The sequence below is a fragment of the Stegostoma tigrinum genome, chromosome 15 (genome assembly GCF_030684315.1).
Source record: "Stegostoma tigrinum isolate sSteTig4 chromosome 15, sSteTig4.hap1, whole genome shotgun sequence".
NCBI lineage: Eukaryota > Metazoa > Chordata > Chondrichthyes > Orectolobiformes > Stegostomatidae > Stegostoma > Stegostoma tigrinum.
In genome coordinates, this window is record NC_081368.1 from 41,487,495 (window position 1) to 41,510,162 (window position 22,668).

The following is a 22,668-nucleotide window of genomic DNA, read 5'->3' on the forward strand; positions in this document are numbered from 1 at the left end:
ATTCCATTGTTTCATCTACAGACTTTCAGAGAGTTTTCATGTAATTCTGAAAAAAGAAATAGGTGAACATTAGTCTCACTTACATATATTATTTGGGGTGCTATAGTTCAGTGGTATTCTCTCTATCTCTGGACTAGAGTTCTAGGTTTGACTCCCACACTAGGACTTGTTGTCCATGGAAGCTGTATTTGTAACTTTTCTAAACAGATTGATCAATTATTAACATGTAAATGTTTCCAGTATGATTGATGTCAATAAACTAGTGTGTGAGCGTTTCCCAGTCATCCTGCATACTAATAAGTGTGAATCAATCCAATGGATGTCCATACACAATCCTCCACAGCAAGGATTGAGGAACAGATAGGCATTTGTGTGTGACAAATTGTATTCTAAATTAAAGTTTTGACATGTGTCTTATCTGATAATTATTTTGTGGATCAGTCTGTAAATAACAATTGGTGAGACACTTTTAAGTCGTGATTTACCAGTTGTACTGTAACTGGCATTTATCAATGTTTTGATATTTAGCAGTTACACATTTTTAATGTTTTTGGTTAAACTTATTCATAAGCAATGAGGAGGATATGAAATCTAATTGTCACATTCCACATTAGTTGAAGTATTCTCTTTTAATTTACAGAGATAAAAAAGTGTGGAGCTGGATGAACACAGCAGGCCAAGCAGCATCTTAGGAGCACAAAAGCTGATGTTTCAGGCCTAGACCCTTCATCATGAAGGATCTAGGCCTGAAACGTCAGCTTTTGTGCTCCTAAGATGCTGCTTTGCCTGCTGTGTTCATCTAGCTCCACACATTGCCATCTCAGATTCTCCAGCATCTGCAGTTCCCATTATCTCTTTTAATTTACAAAAGTGTTTTATTGCAAGTGTAAGAGATGAGAGACATTATTCTACATTGCTACATTTTGATTCACTTACTGTGCCATAGCTTTTTCAAGCACAGGTTTTGTATATATTTGTGACTGAACTCAGCCTGTACACTAAAGGATGGCAGACCAAGCGTGATGCTTTATTCCAACACTTTGCTTAACTCTAAGGTTTGCACAAAATATTAATTTGAATTAATTTAAAAATGGAATTATTTATTGTTGTGGTCTGCGAACTGTCAAAGAGTGTTTTCTGATCCAATGTTAAATAACTATTGGGAACGTTAAAGAGCTCACTTAGTGTCAGTGTTCTTCATGCTAGGGTGCGAGGGCATGATGACTTCTCCTTTTGGAGCTGCTTGATATGGCTTTCTGTAAAAATGATCCTGGACATCAACAGTGCACCCGCTATATGAGAAATGTGCCTGCATAACAGTACGATGACTATCTCTACAAAGCTAGACTGTAGAAAACTGTACCAATCAGGCTATTTCATTGACATGCTCCTTCAGACACTCAGCATCTTTCCCCTTCTGCTCCACCAAGGAAATCATGTGCTCACCATCACAGATCCACTCTTCTCCGAAGCACCATGTTGCGTAGGGCACAGCAGACCAAGAGAGCCTTGACAATATTGGAGAATACTGCGGTACGTTCAAAGCACCAGAAATGAATTTTGAGCAGGCACAGAGCCTACTGCATGGTGGCGCTGATAGTCAAATTGCAACGATTGTATTTCTTTTGTGCCTCTGGGGTGGGGTTCTGGACTGATGTCATTAAACATGGGCTTAGCAGATATTCCTTGTCAGACATCATCTACAGTGGCTAAAGTGACTAAAGGAATGGGTCTGGGTGGGATGTTTCAAGGGGCGGTGTGGACTTGTTGGGCCAAAGGGCCTGTTTCCACACTGTAGGGAATCTAATCTAATCTAATCTAAAGTGTTGGGGCAACTGAACCTCTTAAAATGGAAATGTCATGGTGGCGTTCGGGTTCCTAGCTCAAACTTGAATAATCCTTTCATATTGATCACAAGCCAGCCAGGTGTTGAATGAATAGAATTCCAACATGTTTACAAATGCACCTTGATAATCTGAGGAAACATAGATTGTCAGTTATATGCAGTCTATCACATCCTGCATCTTAGGAAATCCTGCCAAGAAGGTGCGAATGACAGTCTCTTCTCTTATATTGCAGCTTCTATCTGGAACCTAATGTTATCTGATTTCTTCTCACACAAAACATTCTTTACCTCTCCAATGCACTCAAATGATAAATTTTTATGGGCTGAACCTTAAGAGTTTTGATTAAATATCAATTTTGCTGAGTTTGTTGAAGAGTTCCTCTCCCCAAGGCTGAGTGGGTTTTCTTATTGTATCTTACCAAATACATCTTATTAACTACTGATCCCATCCCTATGGCGCCCCTCTGTCTGATTCCAGCCACAATCTACTACTTACTGTACCCAGAATAGCTCACTACTGCCACATGTTCCTACAAGAACCTGCATCCATGGCACCAACACCTTCTTTAAAAGGCCATTGTGCACCTGGACATGCACCGTCAGAGTGGAGCTGTCCTGACATTTGCCTCAGATGTAGAAGATGAGTGAATATCAGCTTTGCAGGCAGTGATCTGGGGTTCCTAGTGGAAAGGGTAGGACAGAGATGGACATCATCCACTCCATAACCAGAAGAACAGACCACAACAGCAGACTGGTCTGAGGTTGCACCCAGGTTAGTGCAATCACAGCCAAGTGAAGAAATACCCACCTTTGAAGAAAGAAGGTCAATTACCTTCTTGACTCCACCAACCTAAGTGGAACCTCACACTCTATCTCGGTATCCACCAACGGTTTATGTTCCATCCCTCTTACTATTGCCTGAAACTCCTTCCCTCACTCTAATGACACAATCCACAACCCCTAACTCTGCATGTCCTCTGCACTGCCAAGTCACTCCTTTTGGATACCTCCTCACCTGCATTACAAGTAACATCTCTGGCAAACACTTTCATCTTTAGTCATACCTGCACCACTCTCATACCAGGAGGAAGGCGTGCCAAAGTAGGGCAGACAGAGTCAGGACTAGCAGTGGGTTGACCAACATTCAACTCACCTCTTAACAGGAGAGGACTGTAAGGATCAGGATCCTAAGTGGCTGAGCGACAGTGGTCAAATTCCTGTATTTCCTTGGCTTACTGTGCTCGGAGCCCCTGACTGAAGCTGCCCTCCTTAAGTTGAACGAGGATTTCTGATAACGGTGACAAACGTCTTGGCTTTACATCTGCACTAAACAGCAAGGAAATACAGCTGTACTAGGAGCTTGGTAACTGGCTGATGGACATGGTGCAAAGGGCAAGTCAAGGCAAGCAGGGATGCTGTCAGCATCCAGGTAAGCCGAAAGTGAGCGAGTGCCAAGAGGCCAAATGACCAGGCTGGAGATGTAGACTGGTCCAGCCCATAAGCTGGGTGTGTCCCCTTGCAGGAGCATTTCAATGTTACTTGCAATTCAATCCTGAGGTGCAGAGCCAAAGTGCAGATGTGCCCTGTGAGTAGATTGGAAATGTGCCATGTGGGTTCTTAGAGTCTGATGCATGTTGGATGCCAATGCTTATGGACATGGATGCATGAGACTGGTGCCAATGGCTCGTGTCTTGAGACGTTAGTGCATGGTATCCAACCAGATCATCCTCTGGAGGAAGTGGCAAGTTGGAATCACCAAATGCCAGTCCCATTTCCATGGCGACCACAGTCAATGCTTAGTTTGCTTACAGCAGATGGTAGGATTAAAAGTCACACATTAATGGGACAGATTTGCATTTACTAAGATCATTAATAAACAATAATCCCCTTTAATAGACAGCTCTTTGCTGCCTGTCTTCACACTCAGAACGCTTCTGTTTAGTTAATGTCCTGAAAGAATTCAGATTGAAGTTGCATTCGCTCCACACAAACTGATGAGCCAAACAATCTTTGGGCAAAGAAAAGAAATCAGTCTTTCATGAAGCCCCAAGGGAGGCATACATGACATACCTCACTCTTGATAGTCGTTATTATGCCTAATTAATTAAAACTAATTTTACCTATTGCTATTTTGCACCAAACCATACCTTGTGTAAGGCTAGTGCTTTTTTTGTTAAGACTCTGTAAGGTCTATTCTCTACCACTGATAATTAGACAGGATCTTAGACTCAGCAGCTGTCCCACTTGGTCAAGTTGGTGACAATATATCAAAAAAAGGGAAGATATGGGAGTGGGAGCAGTGGCAGTGTCCTTACCTCAGATCCAGAAAACCAGTGTCCAAGTCCCACCCACTCCAGACACGTGCGATCACATCTTTGAATATGTTGATTAGAAAACGTTTAAAAACTAAAGATTAGGAGTTTTATGATGCAGTGGTAGTAGCCCTACCTCTAGGCCAGGAGGCCTGAATTCAACTCACATCTATCCTGGAGGTCTGTCATACATGTCTGAATAGCATGTTTCGAAATATCTAATAAGGAAGGATCAGGACTTGTTGTGATGCAGGTGGCAGCGTCCCTACCTTGGGATAGAATGTATGGGCTCATGCTGCACCTGTTCCAGAGATGTAGCATCATATATCTGAACAGGTTCATTTAAAATTAACAAAAAGGAAGTTTATTCCCCGTTAAAGGGAGTTGGTTAGGATGAGGACAAAGCAGACCCAAGTTTATATTTTGTTTAGAAAGATTGATGGCAGCAAACGACTTCAGCTACAAGCCACCATTGGCTGGTAAAGAGAGAATGATGACGTGATAACTCGCAGTGCAGATTCAAATTCCATTTGATGCTGAAGAAAAGAAAAATGAAGACAAGTGACTCTACCAATTTAAGAACATTCCCATTTTAAGAACACACAGGCAGTCAGTCAGCAACTGAAACTGGCAGTCAGCTGCAGCTGTTGAAGCAATAGGAGGGTGCGAAAAACACCCCAGAAAAAGGAATCTAACAGAAAAAACATGTTTTGTCAATTTTAAGACTTTTTTTTAAAAGAAGTGGATACTTGGACTTCATCTTCAGTTGAAAGATTCACCAAGACTGTAAATAAAATGCGTTGTTTTAAAACTGAACAAGAGGATGTGCTTGGTGCTTAGACCTGTATCTGGAAGTGGAGAAAAACTCCATCTTAACTGCAAAAAGTTAGAAAAGCCCGCTAGAGTTTGGGAATCACTGTTTTGACCATTAAAACATTCAGGAAAGCTCTTTGCAAGTGGTACAGAGATTCAGTATTTCCATTTAGTATAATTTTAAACTGAAAAAGTACCACAATACAGTATTCGTAGTTAATAGAATTTAAAGATTTATTGAAAGAATATCATAGTGCATTGCTGTAACATAATCTAAATTCTGATGACTTTAGGACTGCAGAATCTAAAACGAGGCTAACAGCTATGGACGTTGGAGATCTGAAACAAAAGCAGAAATTGGCAGCGAAACTCAGCGAGTCTGGCAGCATCTGAGGAGAAAGCAGACTTTGCCTTCTGCACTTCTGTATAACTCTGTTTCCCCGCACAGATGCTGCCAGACATGCTGAGTTTTGCCAGAATTTAGAAAGACATTGATTTAATATAAGAATACTAAATAGAAGGCAGTAGATTTCAAACAGTACTGAGGTGCTACAGATTGTAGCCCTTCCAAAAAATAACAGACAGGATAGTGGAGAGGACAAATGAAGTTCAAAAGAGAGAAGTTTGAGGTTGTGCAAATTGGCACAAAGAACATGGAGAGACAGTGCAAGGGATACTATTCTAAAGGGTGTATAGGACTAGAGAAATCCGGTGTATATGTACTTAAGTCATTAAAAGTGGCAGGAAATACAGATTTAACTCATAATAAAACAGACTACATTCTAGGCGTTATCAATAGGAGGCAAAGAGTACAAGGGCAGGGAGGTTGTGATTAACACATACTCTGGTTAGACCTCAGCTGGATTATTATGTACAGTTCTTGGCTCAACGGAACAGGAAGGAGATGAATGCATTGGAGACAGTGCACGGTTGTAAGAATGGTTTTAGGGATGAGACACTTCAGTTAAATGGAAAGACTGGAGAAGTCGGGATTGTTTTCCTTAGAGATGAAAAGGCTAAGAGGAGATTCAATTGAAGTCTTCAAAATCATGAAGGGGTGAGACAGTGTGGACAGCAAGAGGCTATTCCCATGCATAAACAGAGAGGGAACTGATATGTTTTGAAGTGTGTTGCAAAAGAAACAAAAGCAAAGTGGGAATTTTTTTTATTGACTCAGCAAGGAGTTAGGGTCTGGAATATATTGCCTGGAAATGTAGCTGAGGCAGGTTCAATCAAAGCATTCAAGGAGGCATTGGATGGTTATTTAAATAAAAAGCAAGTTGCATGATTATAAGGGAAAAAAATGGAAAGATTGGCACCATGCTAAAATGTTCAAAGAACCAATGCTGACACGGTGGGCTGAATGGCTTCCTTATACATCTCTGAGACTGTTTAACATTTAAATCAAGTATAAGTTGACACTCATATCAGTGAGACTGTTTTATCAGATAATATGTATTTGATGACATTATATGATGAAACTTTAATACACTCTATAGTTTATTGTTCTAATCCGCATTAAGTAGAGTCTCTTATTAGTTAATTTTGCTTAATAAGTTAGAATTGCCCTACTACTTGTTGCTTGTGTTGATTACTGGTAACCCTTAGTCAGTTAATGCTCCTTTATCAAACAGTCTTCCCATGTCAATGAGCATTCTTTGATCAGCTGGTATTTCTTTTTCAGTTAATTGTTCTTTTCCTTTGAACACTCTTCTATCCTACCTGCCTTGTTGTTTGTGTCCATCTTGGTCTTGTGCCATCACCAGTATGGAAAGTTTGAAAAGTCCTTTGGATTTTTTGGTAGATCCTCACAACTGCCAGACATGGACCTGAGGCTGAATGAAATAGGTATCACATAGACTGTATTCCCGATTAACATGCAGTCAAGAGACAGGTGTGGTTTGAACGAATAACTCTCTGGAACAGCTTTGGATTCAGAGTACTTGCAAATTTTAGCATTATGTCAATAATTCATATCTTTGCATTTCTGTGCATAGCATTTCAAACACAATGTTGAATGACTTTTTATCTCCCTGTCCCTACTATATAAAAAGAAATCCATATTGAAAAAAACATTTTATGGAATTTAACACATAACTTAATTAATAAATGATACAGTAATAATGAAATATTATGATGCCCTGGTTCAATCAATTCCCTGTGAGCAGTGAAAATTCTCTTCTGGAGCTATGTAGCAGTGTGGGTCTGCCTTCCAAGTGTGGAATTTTCTGGTTGTGGTAAGGTTGTCAGTAGTTACCATAGGAAACGTGCAACACTTCTGCTTGGAAGTGGTAGGTGGCAATGCATGACCATGTGATGGTCAGCTAATCAGTTATGCATAGTTGAGCATCAGAATGAATAATATGGCAGGCAGACAGGAAGATGACACTATTAGCTCTTGGGTCGAACGGTGCCCAGCTGTAAAGCCACCCAGACTGCCATTCATTCTCTACAAACCAACGTCATATGTCTCTCCAAGCAAGCATCACGGTTACTGTTGAACCTTTCATATTTTCCCCCAGCCCTTAGCTATGTCTCGATAGAGCAGAAAAAGTGTGGCGCCAGAGTATAGCAACGCCTCGCTGTAGGTTCTCTTCTAGGCTGACCAGGAAAGACAAAAGGTCCTGTTTCGCACGTACGGTTTCTCTCCTGAACAAGGCAGATTAGACACAGGTCACAACACAGGTTAACACCTATCGAGTCAACTCCAGAACCTGGTGCAGTGCTAAAAGATAATAACCGATTTACTACACTGAGTCAGTTGTCACTGCAAAGTGACACTTGTAACAGCATCAGGCAGTGTAAGTATGTGAGTGCAGAGGTTACTCAGATAATCTTGAGACAGTTCTTGGTGTTGAAGTTGGTTGGCTTGCCGAGCTGGTTTGTTGTTCTGCAGATGTTTCGTTACCGTGCTTGGTAATATCCTCAGTACAGCCTCTGATGAAGCGTCGGTGTGTTTTCCTGCCTGATTTTTAAACTCTGGGGTCCATTGTGATGGTTTGCCTCACTTCCAGGTTTCCTCCATAGTGGAATGTTTATGGGGTTGAGTTCAATGTGTTTATTAATAGCCTGCTTTGTGGAGTGCCATGCTTCCAGGAATTCTCGTGCTTGTCTCTGTCTAGCCTGTCCCAGGATTGTGGTGTTGTCCCAGTTGAAGCCGTGGTTCTCCTTGTCCATGTGGATTGAGATGAGTGAATATTGGTCATGTCTTTTTGTAGCCAGTTGGTGCTCATGTACTCTTGTTGTTAGTTTCCTTCCTGTTTGTCCGATGTAGTGTAGGCAATGTCATCTACAAGATCACCTGCAGGGACTGTGAGAAACACTACATAGGACAAACAGGAAGGAAACTAACAACAAGAGTACATCACCAACTGGCTACAAAAAGACATGACCAATACTCACTCATCTCCATCCACATGGACAAGGAGAAACATGACTTTGACTGGGACAGCAGTAAGATTCTGGGACAGGCTAGGCAGAGACAAGCACATGAGAATTCCTGGAAGCATGGGACTCCACGAAGCAGGCTATTAATAAACACATTGAACTTGACCCCATATACATTCCACTGGGGAGGAAACCCGGAAGTGAGGCAATCCATCGCAACGGACCCCAGAGTTTAAAAACCAGGCAGGAAAACACACCGACGCTCCATCAGAGACTGCACTGAGGATGTTACCAAGCACGGTAACGAAATGTCTGTGGAACAACAAACCAGCTCGGCGAGCCAACCAACCTCAACACCCACAACCCGAGCTACAAATCTATTCCAAAACCTTAAGAGTTCTTGGTATCTTCCACTGAATGAATATCCATTCCCAGTTAACTGTCAATGGTCATTTATTGATCTTATATGCTGGACTATTTCAAAGAAAATGTCTTCATTATATATATATATCTACTATGAGCTTTCCAATGTATTACCTTACAATTATCCACATTAAAATCTATCCATTCGTTTAAATAGTCCAGGTCTTTAATGAATGCTATTTATTTTTCTCATATGTGTTACCTAGTGTTATAATTGTGAACCATCAGTTACTTTTAGAATATTAAATGATACATTTTCCTCCAGATCACTTGCGAAAATTGTTACCTGAAGAAAAAAACTTGTGGAGTGGAGGTAATAGTTCCACATGTATATTTGCATGTTTCATTTTTACAGAACCTCGATTTTTCACTTAGTAATGTATTTATATTCAGCTAATACAAAGCACAGCACTGAGACTGAAATGCCTAGCTAGTCAATGTTCACACTGTTTTTCTGTTATATTTCATGTGGAATGCTTCAGTGAGGTTTTGTCCCTCCACACTCAAATCGTACAAATTGGAACTTTGAAAATTTTGCAGCTGGAACTGTCAACATCATCCTACTGTCTGGGACTAACACTTCTAAGAACGAAAACCATCTAAGTAGAGATTTTGTATCAGACAGTTTTCACAAGAATGGTCGGATCAAACTTCTAGAAATAATGGGAATTTTTGGATGAAGGTTCTCGGCCCGAAACGTCAGCTTTCCTGCTCCTAAGATGCTGCTTGGCCTGCTGTGTTCATCCATCTCCATACCTTGTTATCTCGGATCAAACTTCTAGTTTTTTTTGTTTACTTTGTTGTATTGAATAGCCTAAGATACATTTGAATATAGGAACAGGAGTGGACATTCTACTCCTCAAACTCAATCCAACATGGCTATAATGTAACTTAAATACATCAATCTGCTTAGGTTCCATAACACTTAACACAATGTCAACAATGTAAAACACAAAAATAATTTATGCATTAATAATAGGCAAGGCAATAAGTAAGGGAACTAGAACTTACTGAAGATTAAGAAGGAAATCCATCTATAGAAGTGGAAAATATTGATATGGTTCTCAGTTAAGGCTTTTTGTGTATATTCATAGAAGATAGGGCAACACAGAGATTACAGATAAGAAGGAGGAATTTGAAATATCAGATATTAGAAATAGAGTGAGAGAGGAAATATTAAAGCATCTACCAACTTCAAGTGCAGTTAAAATGCCATTCCTGGGTGAAATTTATCACTGTTTGTTAAGAGAAACAAGGGAAGAAATATTGGAAAACTATACTTTTATTTTCCCATCCTTTCTGGGTAAAGGCAGAATATTATACCAATGTTTAAGACAGAAAAGGTTAGTGTGAGTAATTGTAGGACAATTAGAATAATTTGGGTGGTATGCAAATCATTGGGAAAAGTTCTGAGGAATGCTATTACACATTTAGAAGGATAACAATTAATTAAGGATAATCAACATGGATTTGTAAAGAGAAGATCATCTGTGACTAACTTGATAAAATCTTTTGAGACGATAACTTGGAGGGTTGAAGAAATTAATTAGCATATTTTATGCAGTATAAATGGATTTTAGTAAGATTTTTGATGAGGTTCCACATGACAGACTGGTCATAAATGCCCATTGGATGCAAGGGAAAGGAAAAATAAATCCAAAATTGCCTCAGTGGTGGGAAGCAAAAGATCATAGCTGACTTGTGTTTTGGTGACTGGAATCCTTCAGTGTGCTGTCCCTTGGTGTTTGTGGTGCAATTTGAACTTGAAATTAGAAAGCATGATTCTGAGCATACATACATAGAAACACATGTGTGAGGACCAGAGGTGAGCTACTGTACCATTCACACAGAACACGTCTGATCTGCTTACTGCACAGTCTTACTGGCTGTTAACGATCTTTCACCTTTTCACCCCTTGCTATCAATGAAGATGTTTGCCCATTGTATAAAATGGCTGTATGGTTAATGGTGAAGAAGAAGTGATACATTGTAGAGAGCTATCAATGCATTAGTCAGGTGGGCAGAAGAGTGGAAAATGGAATTCTGAGAAGTGTGAGGTAATGCATTTGGGGAGAGCAAACAAGGTTAGCAAGTACTTAATAAATTGGAAGATACAGCGATGTGCAGAGGAATAAATGGGCCTCAGTGTGTATGTTCAATGAAAGCTGCAGGACAGATAAACTTTTCTTAGCAGAGATTTCAAGTAGTTGATAGATTGAGGGAAAGTTGAGGAAGAATTATTTTGTACCTGAGGATGGTGGTTGCCTGGAACTCACTGCAGATAAACATGGTAGATGAAGGAACTTTTGTTAAATTTATGTGCTTGCACATTCATGACAGCCTAACAGCTGGAAAGTGGGATTACGCTGGATTGTTCTTGCTTGGTTCACACTCATGAACTCTCAGCTTTAAATTCTATGATTCTATAGTGCAGGCAGAGTCATGTAAGTTCACGGGCATTTGAGTTCCGGAAAGGGAGGAAAGAAATGAAAAGTTAAAGCATGGCACAATACATCAAGCGGTGGGCGACTAAGAGGACTCATTTCATTTAATCTAGTGCATATTTTGCTCTATTTTCAAATGGTGCAAGCTGGTATCCTGAGTGGCTATTAATGTGGGAACAGTTATCAACTCTAGGTTATTAATATATTTAGATGCTACTCAGTTAGTCAGAATTCATTTGTAGAAAAAAATATAGGTGAGTTCTGCAAGTGGTTAATATTACAGTGAAGAGGAGAACAGGCTGTAGCAGCACCAGCAGCAGGCTAGCTTTAAACAAGGTAGTGGTTATCTGACAAGGTGCTGTAAAATACAAGTGAAAGATATTTTACTTCACTCAATGTTCAAATTTTGTATAATATCTCAATGATTAAGTACTTTACAAAATGATAACAGCAAATGTGACAGAAGAATTTTACGATATTGCATTTATGAGAAATAGTATGCAGGCTGTTACAATGCAACAACTAACCTCAAAAGCATCAGGTTCTGTGACCTTCACTGAAGATTTCCTGCCCCAATCCAAGGTACTTCCACACTCATTAATGAACCAGTTCCCAGTCTTGACGAATCACATTGCATATGCCAAAATATTTTGTTACATCATTTTGAAAAAAACAATTTTATTCAAAGCTTCATCTGTCTCTGACAATGCCATACGTTATCTTGCTAAAATCCTTCCAAGCTATTCTCGCATCGACATCAACGCAGAGAGAAACAGGAGCAGCAGAGAGCCACGTACTTCAGAAAGCAGCTCATGGTTCAGACTGCATAATGAAGACTTGTACATAAGCTCGCAATCTTACACTGTGGACCAGATATGCTGGAGTGCAACAAAAACTGGATGAGACAGTTCTTTCAGTTGTGTAACAACATTCAGCATCACCTGTCGTGAACAATTACTTTTAACATACATCTTGTCAAACACTACAGAGTATGTCATATTAACTAAACTGTCAGGTTGACAGTACAACAATGTTCACTCCTCATTTAGGTATGCTTACATGCACCCTCTTTACATACATCTTCATTAATAAATCTGGTACAAAATTAAACTGCCCGTCTGTTCCTCTTGTGCTTGCACTGCAAAAGTGGAGGTGCAATTTTAAATCCATTTTATGAAAGGCCAGTGTTCAAAGGACTTGCTTTGGTCACCAAGTAACGTTTCTCCTCCTGGACATCCAAGTGAGTTTCTATGTTGTTATATTGGCTTGTTAGGCTGGATTGCAAATTGAACATGAATCATACAGACTCAGCGAACACGTCTCATTACATAATAACCTTGGTTGTCAATTTCTGTTCTTTAATTAATTTGATTTTTTAAATAAAATTTTATTAATTTATGGGAAGTGTTCTCCAAAGAGGGTAGAAAAGCAACTATAACTATTTTTATAACTGTTCTGAACTCCTGTTGCACTTTAAATTGCAATGAAGATGCTGTAAAGTGACTGTTGTACATGTTGTGCTATCCTATTTTAGTACCAGAGATGGTGCAACATAAGGAGAAAAGGGGAAAGAGACATAGCACATATGACAAGAAATCAAATTTAGGGATTTTTTAAAGTGCATTTTCCATTTATTGCTAAAATGAAATTGTTCATTTTCCTGTAAATGTCTGTAATACACAGTGACGGATTGCCTCACATTTACCTGTCTTACTGAAGTTAAAGATTGTGGTCTTATATTCCACCAGCCTGCACACAATTAGAAGTTATAATCTATAGCAGTCCAGGCAAGTCCCATCTGATTCAGAGATGTGTCATAACATCTCCTTGAATAGGTTGATTGGGAAATACGTATCTAGGAGTCCAAGGATTGGTGATGACCTAGTGGCATTATCACTGGACAATTAAATCAAAGACCCAGATTTGAATCCAGGGTCAAATCCCAACATGGCAGATTGTAGAATTTGATTTCAATTTTAAAAAATAAATCTTGTGATGCAATGGTAGAATCACTGCATCTGGCCAGAAAGTCTGGGTTCAAATTCCATGTCCTCCAGAGGTTTGTAATATACAACACTGAACGGGTTGATTGGAAAATATAGTACTGCAGTACAGAGCCGTGGCAGCACTCGTTTGTGACGTTGTTAGATGTTCTAGCCTCGAAATGAAAGACCAAAACTTGTTGGTGTGTGGAAAGTTGCATCTCACGAACTTGATTGAGTTCTTTGAAGAAGTAACAAAGAGGATTGATGGGGGCAGAGCACTGGATGTGATCGATATGAGCTTTAGTAAGACGTTCAACAAAATTCCTCATGGTAGACTGGTTATCAAGGTTAGATCACACAGAATAGAGGGAGAGCTAGCTGTTGGGATACAGAATTGGCTCAAAGGTAGAAGACAGAGGGGGAGGGGTGAAAGGTTGCTTTTCAGACCAGAGGCCTGTAACCAGCGGTGTGCCACAAGGATTGGTGCTGGGTCCACTGCTTTACATCATTTATATAAATGATTTGGACGTGAACACAGCAAGTATATTTAGTAAGTTTGCAGCTGATACCAAAATTGGAGGTGTAGTGGACAGTGAAGATGGTTACTTCAGAACACAACAGGATCTTGATCAGATGGGCCAATGGGCTGAGGAATGGCAGATGGAATTTCATTTAGATAAATATGAGGTGTTGCATCTGGGAAAGGCAAATCAGGGCAGGACTTATACACTTAATAGTAAGGTCCTGGCGAGTGTTGCTGAACAAAGAGACCTTGGAGTACAGGTTCAAATTTCTTTGAAAGTGGGGTCATAGATAGACAGGATAGTGAAGAAGGTGTTTTTGTATGTTTGCCTTTATTCGTCAGTGCATTGAATGTAGGAGTTGGTAGGCCACTATTGGAATACTGCATACAATTCTGGTCTCCCTGCTATAGGAAGGATGTTGTGAAACTTGAAAGGGTTAAGAAAAGATTGCCAAGGTTGGAGGGTTTGAGTTACAGGGAGAAGCTGAATAGATTGGGACTATAATGCCGGAGGCTGAGATGTGATCTTATAAAGATTTATAAAATCATGAGGTGCGTGCATAGGGTAAATAGACATGATCTTTTCCCAGGATTGGGAGTCCAAAACTAGGCAGCAGAGGTTTAAGGTGAGAGGGGACAGATTTAAAAGGGATCTAAGGGGCAAATTTTTTACATAGAGGGTGGTATGTGTAAGGAATGAGTTGCCAGAGAAAGTTGTGTAGGCTGGTGGAATTACAACATTTAGAAGGCATCTGGATTGGTATATGAATAGGAAGGATTTAGAAGGATATGGGCCAAATGCTGGCAAATGGGACTAGATTTATTTGGGATGGTTGGTTGGCATGGGCGAGTTGGACTGAAGGGTCTGTTTCCATGCTATATATCTCTATGACTCTAAGACTATCTGCAAGTTTCAATGTCTCAGGTGAGTAATATTTATTCCAAGACATTAATTGAAGGAAAGGAGGGAATTCTTTTGATATCACAGCCAGTAGTTCATCTCATCTTTGGTTGTGTGGCCTTACTGCTTGAAAATTATTGTCATTTTTGCCTACATTAAAAATAGATGCTGCATGTCACACACAGAAAATACATTCTAAAAAGAGGAGATTTGGTCTAACAAAACCAATTTAGTTACAATGTAATGTTGAAGCAAAAATCTCATTTATGCATAGATAATTTTACAGGCTTAAAGAAAATATTTCTCGAGACAACAGGAATATTTATTGATCTCAACTAAAGGCTACAATAACTGCTCTAAGAGAAATCAAAAAGGGCATTGGACAGGGTGTTGGATAGCTGTGGCAGCAATTAAAGGTATTTGTCACCTACGTTTGGAGTCAGAACATCATCAAGGACAGTATATAATCATTGAGTAGTCCCTAGAACAGATCCAAAAAATGGCAGTTTGCCAATGGATGCTTCATGTCACTGTCAGCTGCAGAAGAGATGCTGAGTTACTAACAGTGCATTGTGGAGTTTGATGTTAAATCTGCAAATGCTGATATAATGCTCGCAAAAATGAAGGATTTCAAGATAGGTTGAGCTATTCTTCTTGTCAATATCATTCAAAGATTCTCAAAGTTACGAGGCTGCGCTCTCACTTCCATTCCCCAAATATTTGGCAGCCCAATGAGATATTGGATTGTTTTGAAGGATGACACTTGTGGCACCAATATTTTAAATGTCAGTGATCAGGACCTAGAAATCATAAGCACATTGGCTTCTGTTCCAGGCCAGGCTTCTAGAAAGGATCGTTAAAGATATGTAAACCTTCAAGAAAATTGGGGCAGAACCTTATAGGGATCTGAGTGACACCAGTGATTTTGTTGCCCAAGTCTGACAAGGCCACCTCACTGTTGGGAGCTTCTTACACCATCTGTTCCTGCATTTGAAAAGTGATGTGGTGAATTTCTCGCAGTGGTAGCGAGTTGCCAATATAGGCAGATTACTGCTAGTTAAGCTCCTTTTTAAATGCCCCAACTCGTCTCATTAAAATTCAGCTTTCTATCTTACTAAAATTACCAAACAACTACCAGAAATGTTGACATGGAAACCAGAGCAGTAACCTGGCAAACTGTGTGCTCTGAAGGACCTCAATATTGGACACTAGGCATCAACATCTCAGGGCATCCTCCATTGACACCAGTCACACTCGCCCCTCATCCTTGGATATTGGCATTTGCTATACGCCAGCTTGCCACAACTCACATGGTACATTTCAGATCCAGCTACAGGGGATTTCTGCACTCTATTGCTACACCTTGGGTTGCACCGGTAACTATCATTGTAATGCTGCAGCATTAGCTCAGGAAGACACATCCAGTCTGGGTGTCACGGTGGCTCAGTGGTTAGCACTGCTGCCTCACAGTGCTAGGGACCTGGGTTCAATTCCACATTCAGGCAACTGTCTGCGTGGAGTTTGCACATTCTCCCTGTGTCTGTGTGGGTTTCCTCCGGGTGCTCCAGTTTCCTCCCACAGTCCAAAAATGTGCAGGCTAGGTAGATTGGCCATGATAAATTGCCCATAGTGTTTAGGGGTGCCTAGGTTAGGGGGATGGTTCCAGATGGGATGCTCTGAGGGTCGGTGAGGACTTGTGGGGCCGAAGGGCCCATTTCCACACTGTAGGGATTCTATGATTCATGGACAGGACAAGGCTGCACTGCCAGGCTATTTGCTCACTATCATAAGTGCTCAGTCACTCCGATGGCTATAGTATCACTGCCCTGCATTATCTCGCTTTGTCTTTGTGCACTTTGTTCCCTCAGCCAGAGCTACTAGGCCCATATTACTTCTACCTGGTTGTGAAGCACAGCCTTCAATGCAGGAAGCCTGTCATAGTTGTCAGCAGTCCTCAGTCAAGTCAAGACGCTTCAGTCAGGGGCCCTAGCACAGTAATTTTAGGGCAACCTAGAAGGGCTTTGAAACAGTCTGTGAGCTGCCTGGGGTGGTCAGAGTCAGAAATGTCTTCAAATAAGCGGTGAGGAGCCACATGTCAGGCAGTACACTTGACTCTTGACTGCCCCATTGGGTTTTGTTTTAATCCTGGAATGAAATTGAGGCAGGTATCACAGGAAATGAAAGTGAGTGGCACTGATTTTACTTTCAGTGTGAGTGTGGAGGTGTCCCGAGTGAGCGATTAGGCAGCACAATGTGATCTCAGAGTTTAGTGGTGTCAGGGGTTGGGGTGGGTGAGAGTGAGTAGGGAAGGTGTTGCAGGCAATAGAGACAGTGGTAGAGCATGAGCCTTGGTGGGAAGTGATACAGTAGCAGAGGCAGAGTGAGTGTGAGGTATTAGGGAGAAGATTTGGCACTTCGACTAGCGGAGTGGAGGTCATTGACTTTCCTCTTACATTGCTGGTCATTCTTCCAGAAAATCATGGCAGCTCCAACCCAGGTTGCAACCTTAGACCAGGCTGGCACGGTCTTACATTATGGACCCCATTGCTGACGTCCCATCTGGGTGAGATTATAATGTGATAACATCCCACTGATTTCTATACTTCTATAAATTAAAGTCTTTTATCTGCATTTGATTCCTATACGGAGACTTTAATTTATAGAAGTAAATTCTGATCTACCTAGACACAGGTATGCAGGCACTGCCCTGAAGCTTCCTGCCCAGCTAGGAATTCAGTGTAAAGCTTTTGTAACTCCTTATCTTCTCACACATCGGTATGCAGACACTGTCTTAAGCTTCCTGACTGAATTAAAATTAGAATCAAACTGTTTCAAATAGGGTTAGGTGGGGAAAATTTGTGAAGGTGTGAAACCTCTAAAGCATGTAACTTCTGTCGCTGACAAAGGGGCCAGGGCACTGACTTTGTTCTAGCCAGACACACTGGCAACTTGAAATCACAATCTGACCCGGACAACAACTCAAAATCGCCTCCTGCCATTAGCAGCTACTTCACTAGCAATCGATACTATATCCTGGTCTTTTATGTTGTTGTGGAATAATTGTTTGGTATCCTGTTTTTGTCTGTTGTAGTAATTGTTTTATGTATCATGCCATTGTAAATTGTGAAATCGTTTTATGTATCATGTCTTTTGTAAAGTATAAAAAGCGGGGACTGTCTGCTGCTCGGGGAGAATTGCTTGCGAGACTCTGCACTCTGTGCCGGGTTGACTACAGTGATTCTCCACAGCTTGTACTTGCTTGGTAATAAAAGGATTTGTGTTTTTCTAAACAGGTCAGTGTCTTGTTATTGCAGCAAGTCCGTGAGGGTCTCTGAAAACGAGCATGACATGGGCACCACCCCATTCAGTAGGACCTTGAAGACCCACACTGGGATGCTGATTTACCCCTGCCTATCAGGTATGGGGAAAATGTCAGGAGCCATGCAGGGCAGCTCCAGGCTTTGTTCAGCTCCAGTGTTGGTTCAGTTGTACAATTTTAAAGGTGGCACAGGTGCCAGGGAATTCTGGTAAGTACCAGGATATCCCAGAAATGGCAGTCTGTTCTGGGAATGTCGCATGATAAGCTGGACTGGAATTGGACAATGGGGGTGCTGTAGGGGTTGGGTAGGTAGTTAATGAGGGCAGTTTGGTGAGGTACAGTGAGAAAACTCACTCAGCCTCTTGGTGAAAACCCTCCAAAAATGTCACACAATTTTAGACCAGGCTGGCATAGTCTTATATTAAGACAGTGGGCCAGTGTTTGAGTGGAAATGCTGAGACCTTTACTCAAGAGGTTTTGACATGAGCAGGGATAAAAGTAAGAGCAGGTAAGGGTTCTTTAACTCTATTTTCTTTCTGTCTCGACTGAAGGCAGTGGGGATGGGAATTAAGACAGTGGCGTACTCCTCTTGCAGGATGTGAGAGATCAGGGTCATTTCCAGTTTTCCTGGTGCTACACCTTAAGAAGTTAGTGAGTTTTGAGAAGATTTGTAGCTCAGGTTGAGGTTCTGGATGTAAGTTTGCTCACTGAGCTGGAAGGTTTGTTTTCAGATGTTTTGTCACCATTCTAGGTAACATCATCAGTGAGCCTTCGGTGAAGCGCTGGTGTAATGTCCCGCTTTCTATTTATGTGTTTAGGTTTCCTTGGGTTGGTGATGTCATTTCCTGTGTTGATGTCATTTCCTGTGTTGGTGATGTTATTTCCTGTTTTTTTCCTCAGAGGGTGGTAGATGGGTTCCAAATGAATGTGTTTGTTGATGGCGTTCCGGTTGGAATGCCGTGCTTCTAGGAATTCTCGTGCGTGTCTCTGTTTGGCTTGTCCGAGGATGGATGTGTTGTCTCAATCAAAGTGGTGTCCTTCCTCTGTATGTAAGGATATGAGTGATAGTGGATCATGTCTTTTTGCGGCTAGTTGATGTTCATGTATCCTGGTGGCTAGCTTTCTGCCTGTTTGTCCAATGTAATGTTTGTCACAGTTCTTGCAAGGTATTTTGTAAATGATGTTTGCTTTGCTTGTTGTCTGTATAGGGTCTTTTAAATTCACTAGTTGCTGCTTTCAGCAACAAACCCAAACAAACAGACAAAACATGCCCAGAAACCATAACCACTCTCCCCTACATCAAAGACATTTCCGAAATGACTGCCAGACTACTCGGACCACTTGGCATCATGGTAGCCCACAAACCCACCAACACACTAAAACGGCAGATAATCTGGCAGATTAAGTTTAAGATAATTAAGATTAATTTAATTTAAGATTAAGATTAAGATTAATTTAAGATTAGACACGAGTTAGGAAGCATGGACTGGGAGCAGTTGTTCCATGGTAAGGGAACTATAGACATGTGGAGATGGTTTAAGGAACAGTTGTTGGGAGTGATGAGTAAATATGTCCCTCTGAGACAGGCAAGACGGGGTAAGATAAAGGAACCTTGGATGACGAGAGCGGTGGAGCTTCTAGTGAAAAGGAAGAAGGTAGCTTACATAAGGTGGAGGAAGCTAGGGTCAAGTTCAGCTAGAGAGGATTACATGCAGGCAAGGAAGGAGCTCAAAAATGGTCTGAGGAGAGCCAGGAGGGGGCACGAGAAAGGCTTGGCAGAAGGAATCCGGGAAAACACAAAGGCATTTTACACTTACGTGAGGAATAAGAGAATGGTCAAAGAAAGAGTAGGGCCGATCAGGGATAGCATAGGGAACTTGTGTGTGGAGCCTGAGGAGGTAGGGGAAGCCCTAAATGAGTTTTTTGCTTCTGTCTTTACGAAAGAAACGACCTGTGTAGTGAATGAAACCTTTGAAGAGCAGGTGTGCATGCTGGAATGGATAGAGATAGAGGAAGCTGATGTACTGAAAATTTTGTCAAACATTAAGATTGACAAGTCGCCAGGCCCGGATCAGATTTGTCCTCGGCTGCTTTGGGAAGCGAGAAATGCAATTGCTTCGCCACTTGCGAAGATCTTTGCATCCTCGCTCTCCACTGGAGTCGTACCTGAGGACTGGAGAGAGGCAAATGTAATTCCTCTCTTCAAGAAAGGAAATAGGGAAATCCCCGGCAATTATAGACCGGTAAGTCTCACGTCTGTCGTCTGCAAGGTGTTAGAAAGGATTCTGAGGGATAAGATTTATGACCATCTGGAAGAGCATGGCTTGATCAAATACAGTCAACACGGCTTTGTGAGGGGTAGGTCATGCCTTACAAACCTTATCGAGTTTTTTGAGGATGTGACTAGTAAGGTTGATGAGGGTCGAGCTGTGGATGTGGTGTATATGGACTTCAGTAAGGCATTTGATAAGGTTCCCCATGGAAGGCTCATTCAGAAGGTCAGGAGGAATGGGATACAGGGGAACTTAGCTGCTTGGATACAGAATTGGCTGGCCAACAGAAGACAGCTAGTGGTAGTAGAAGGAAAATATTCTGCCTGGAAGTCAGTGGTGAGTGGGGTTCCACAGGGCTCTGTCCTTGGGCCTCTACTGTTTGTAATTTTTATTAATGACTTGGACGAGGGAATTGAAGGATGGGTCAGCAAGTTTGCAGACGACACAAAGGTCGGAGGTGTCGTTGACAGTATAGAGGGCTGTTGTAGGCTGCAGCGGGACATTGACAGGATGCAGAGATGGGCTGAGAGGTGGCAGATGGAGTTCAACCTGGATAAATGCGAGGTGATGCATTTTGGAAGGTCGAATTTGAAAGCTGAGTACAGGATTAAGGATAGGATTCTTGGCAGCGTGGAGGAACAGAGGGATCTTGGTGTGCAGATACATAGATCCCTTAAAATGGCCACCCAAGTGGACAGGGTTGTTAAGAAAGCATATGGTGTTTTGGCTTTCATTAACAGGGGGATTGAGTTTAAGAGTCGTGAGATCTTGTTGCAGCTCTATAAAACTTTGGTTAGACCGCACTTGGAATACTGCGTCCAGTTCTGGGCGCCCTATTATAGGAAAGATGTGGATGCTTTGGAGAGGGTTCAGAGGAGGTTTACCAGGATGCTGCCTGGACTGGAGGGCTTATCTTATGAAGAGAGGTTGACTGAGCTCGGTCTCTTTTCATTGGAGAAAAGGAGGAGGAGAGGGGACCTAATTGAGGTATACAAGATAATGAGAGGCATAGATAGAGTCGATAGCCAGAGACTATTTCCCAGGGCAGAAATGGCTAGCACGAGGGGTCATAGTTTTAAGCTGGTTGGTGGAAAGTATAGAGGGGATGTCAGAGGCAGGTTCTTTACGCAGAGAGTTGTGAGAGCATGGAATGCGTTGCCAGCAGCAGTTGTGGAAGCAAGGTCATTGGGGTCATTTAAGAGACTGCTGGACATGCATATGGTCACAGAAATTTGAGGGTGCATCCATGAGGATCAATGGTCGGCACAACATTGTGGGCTGAAGGGCCTGTTCTGTGCTGTACTGTTCTATGTTCTATGTTCTATGTTCTATAATCCCAAGAGGTTTTATAGCTAAATAAGAGTAAAAGGGTGGCCACAGAAAGAATAGATCCCCTTAAAGATCAGCTGGCTATCTATGTGTGGAGCCACAGGAGATGGGGGAGATTTTTAATGAATGTTTCTCCTCAGTGTTTACTGAAGAGAGAATCATGGATGCTAAGAAAATAAAGGAAAGAAGTGAGGATGTTTTGGGCTGCATACACATTACCAGAGAGGAGGTATTTGCATCCTTAAAGCGCATTAAAGGTGGGTAAATCCCCTGGGTCTGATCAAGTCCATCCTCAGACATTGTGGGAGTCTAGGGAAGAAATTGTAGAGGCTCTTGCAGAGATTTTTGCTTCATCTTTAACTAATTGAAGTTCTGGAAAACTGGAGGGTGGCTAATGTTGTTACATTGTTTAAGAAAGGTAACAAAGACAAGCCAGGAAACTACAGGCCCCTGAGCCTGACATCAGTGGTAAGAGAGTCATTGGAGAGGATACTGAGAGACAGGGTCAACCAACTTTTGATAGTCAAGGTCTGATTAGGCACAGTTACCTTGGATTTGTGTGTGGGAAGTCATGTTTGACAAATCTTTCAGAGTTTTTCAAAGAGTTAACCATGATGATGAATGTGAGTAGGGCAGTGGATATTGTCTGTATGTAGTTTATAAGGCCTTTGACTAGGGCCTGGATGACAGGCGAGTCATGAAGGTTAGGTCGCATGGGATCCAGGGAGAGCTAGTTAATTGGATTCAAAATTGGCTTGACGGAAGGGAGCAGAGGGTGATGGTTGAAGGTTGTTTCTTGGACTGGAAGCCTGTGAGTAGTGGTGTGTCACAGGGGTCGGTGCTGGTACCTTTGTTAGTTGTTATTTTCATAAATGATCTGGATGTGAATGATACAAAATTAGGAGGTTTTGTTGATAGTGAGGAAAGTAATCAAAAATTACAGAGGGATCTTGATCAGATGGGGAAGTGGGCTGAGGATTGGCAAACACAATTCAATAGGGATAAGTGTGAGGTGTTGCATTTTAGAAAGTCAAACCAAGGTAGGAATTATGCAGAGGGGAGCAGAGGGGCCGAGGAGTACAAGTATATAGTTTGTTGAAAGCAGTGTCACAG

The 22,668-nt window shown here is 41.5% G+C and overlaps 1 protein-coding gene across 1 annotated transcript in view; it reads right to left on the reverse strand.

The window, feature by feature from the left end:
- frmpd3 (FERM and PDZ domain containing 3) overlaps positions 1-22,668 on the reverse strand; it is a 488,844-nt gene that overhangs the window by 193,961 nt on the left and 272,215 nt on the right. The window contains exon 3 of the mRNA XM_059651432.1: positions 6,694-6,806. Within this exon, the coding sequence (XP_059507415.1) occupies positions 6,694-6,731 (38 nt within the window). The 5' untranslated portion in view covers positions 6,732-6,806. The remainder of the gene's footprint in view (positions 1-6,693; positions 6,807-22,668) is intronic.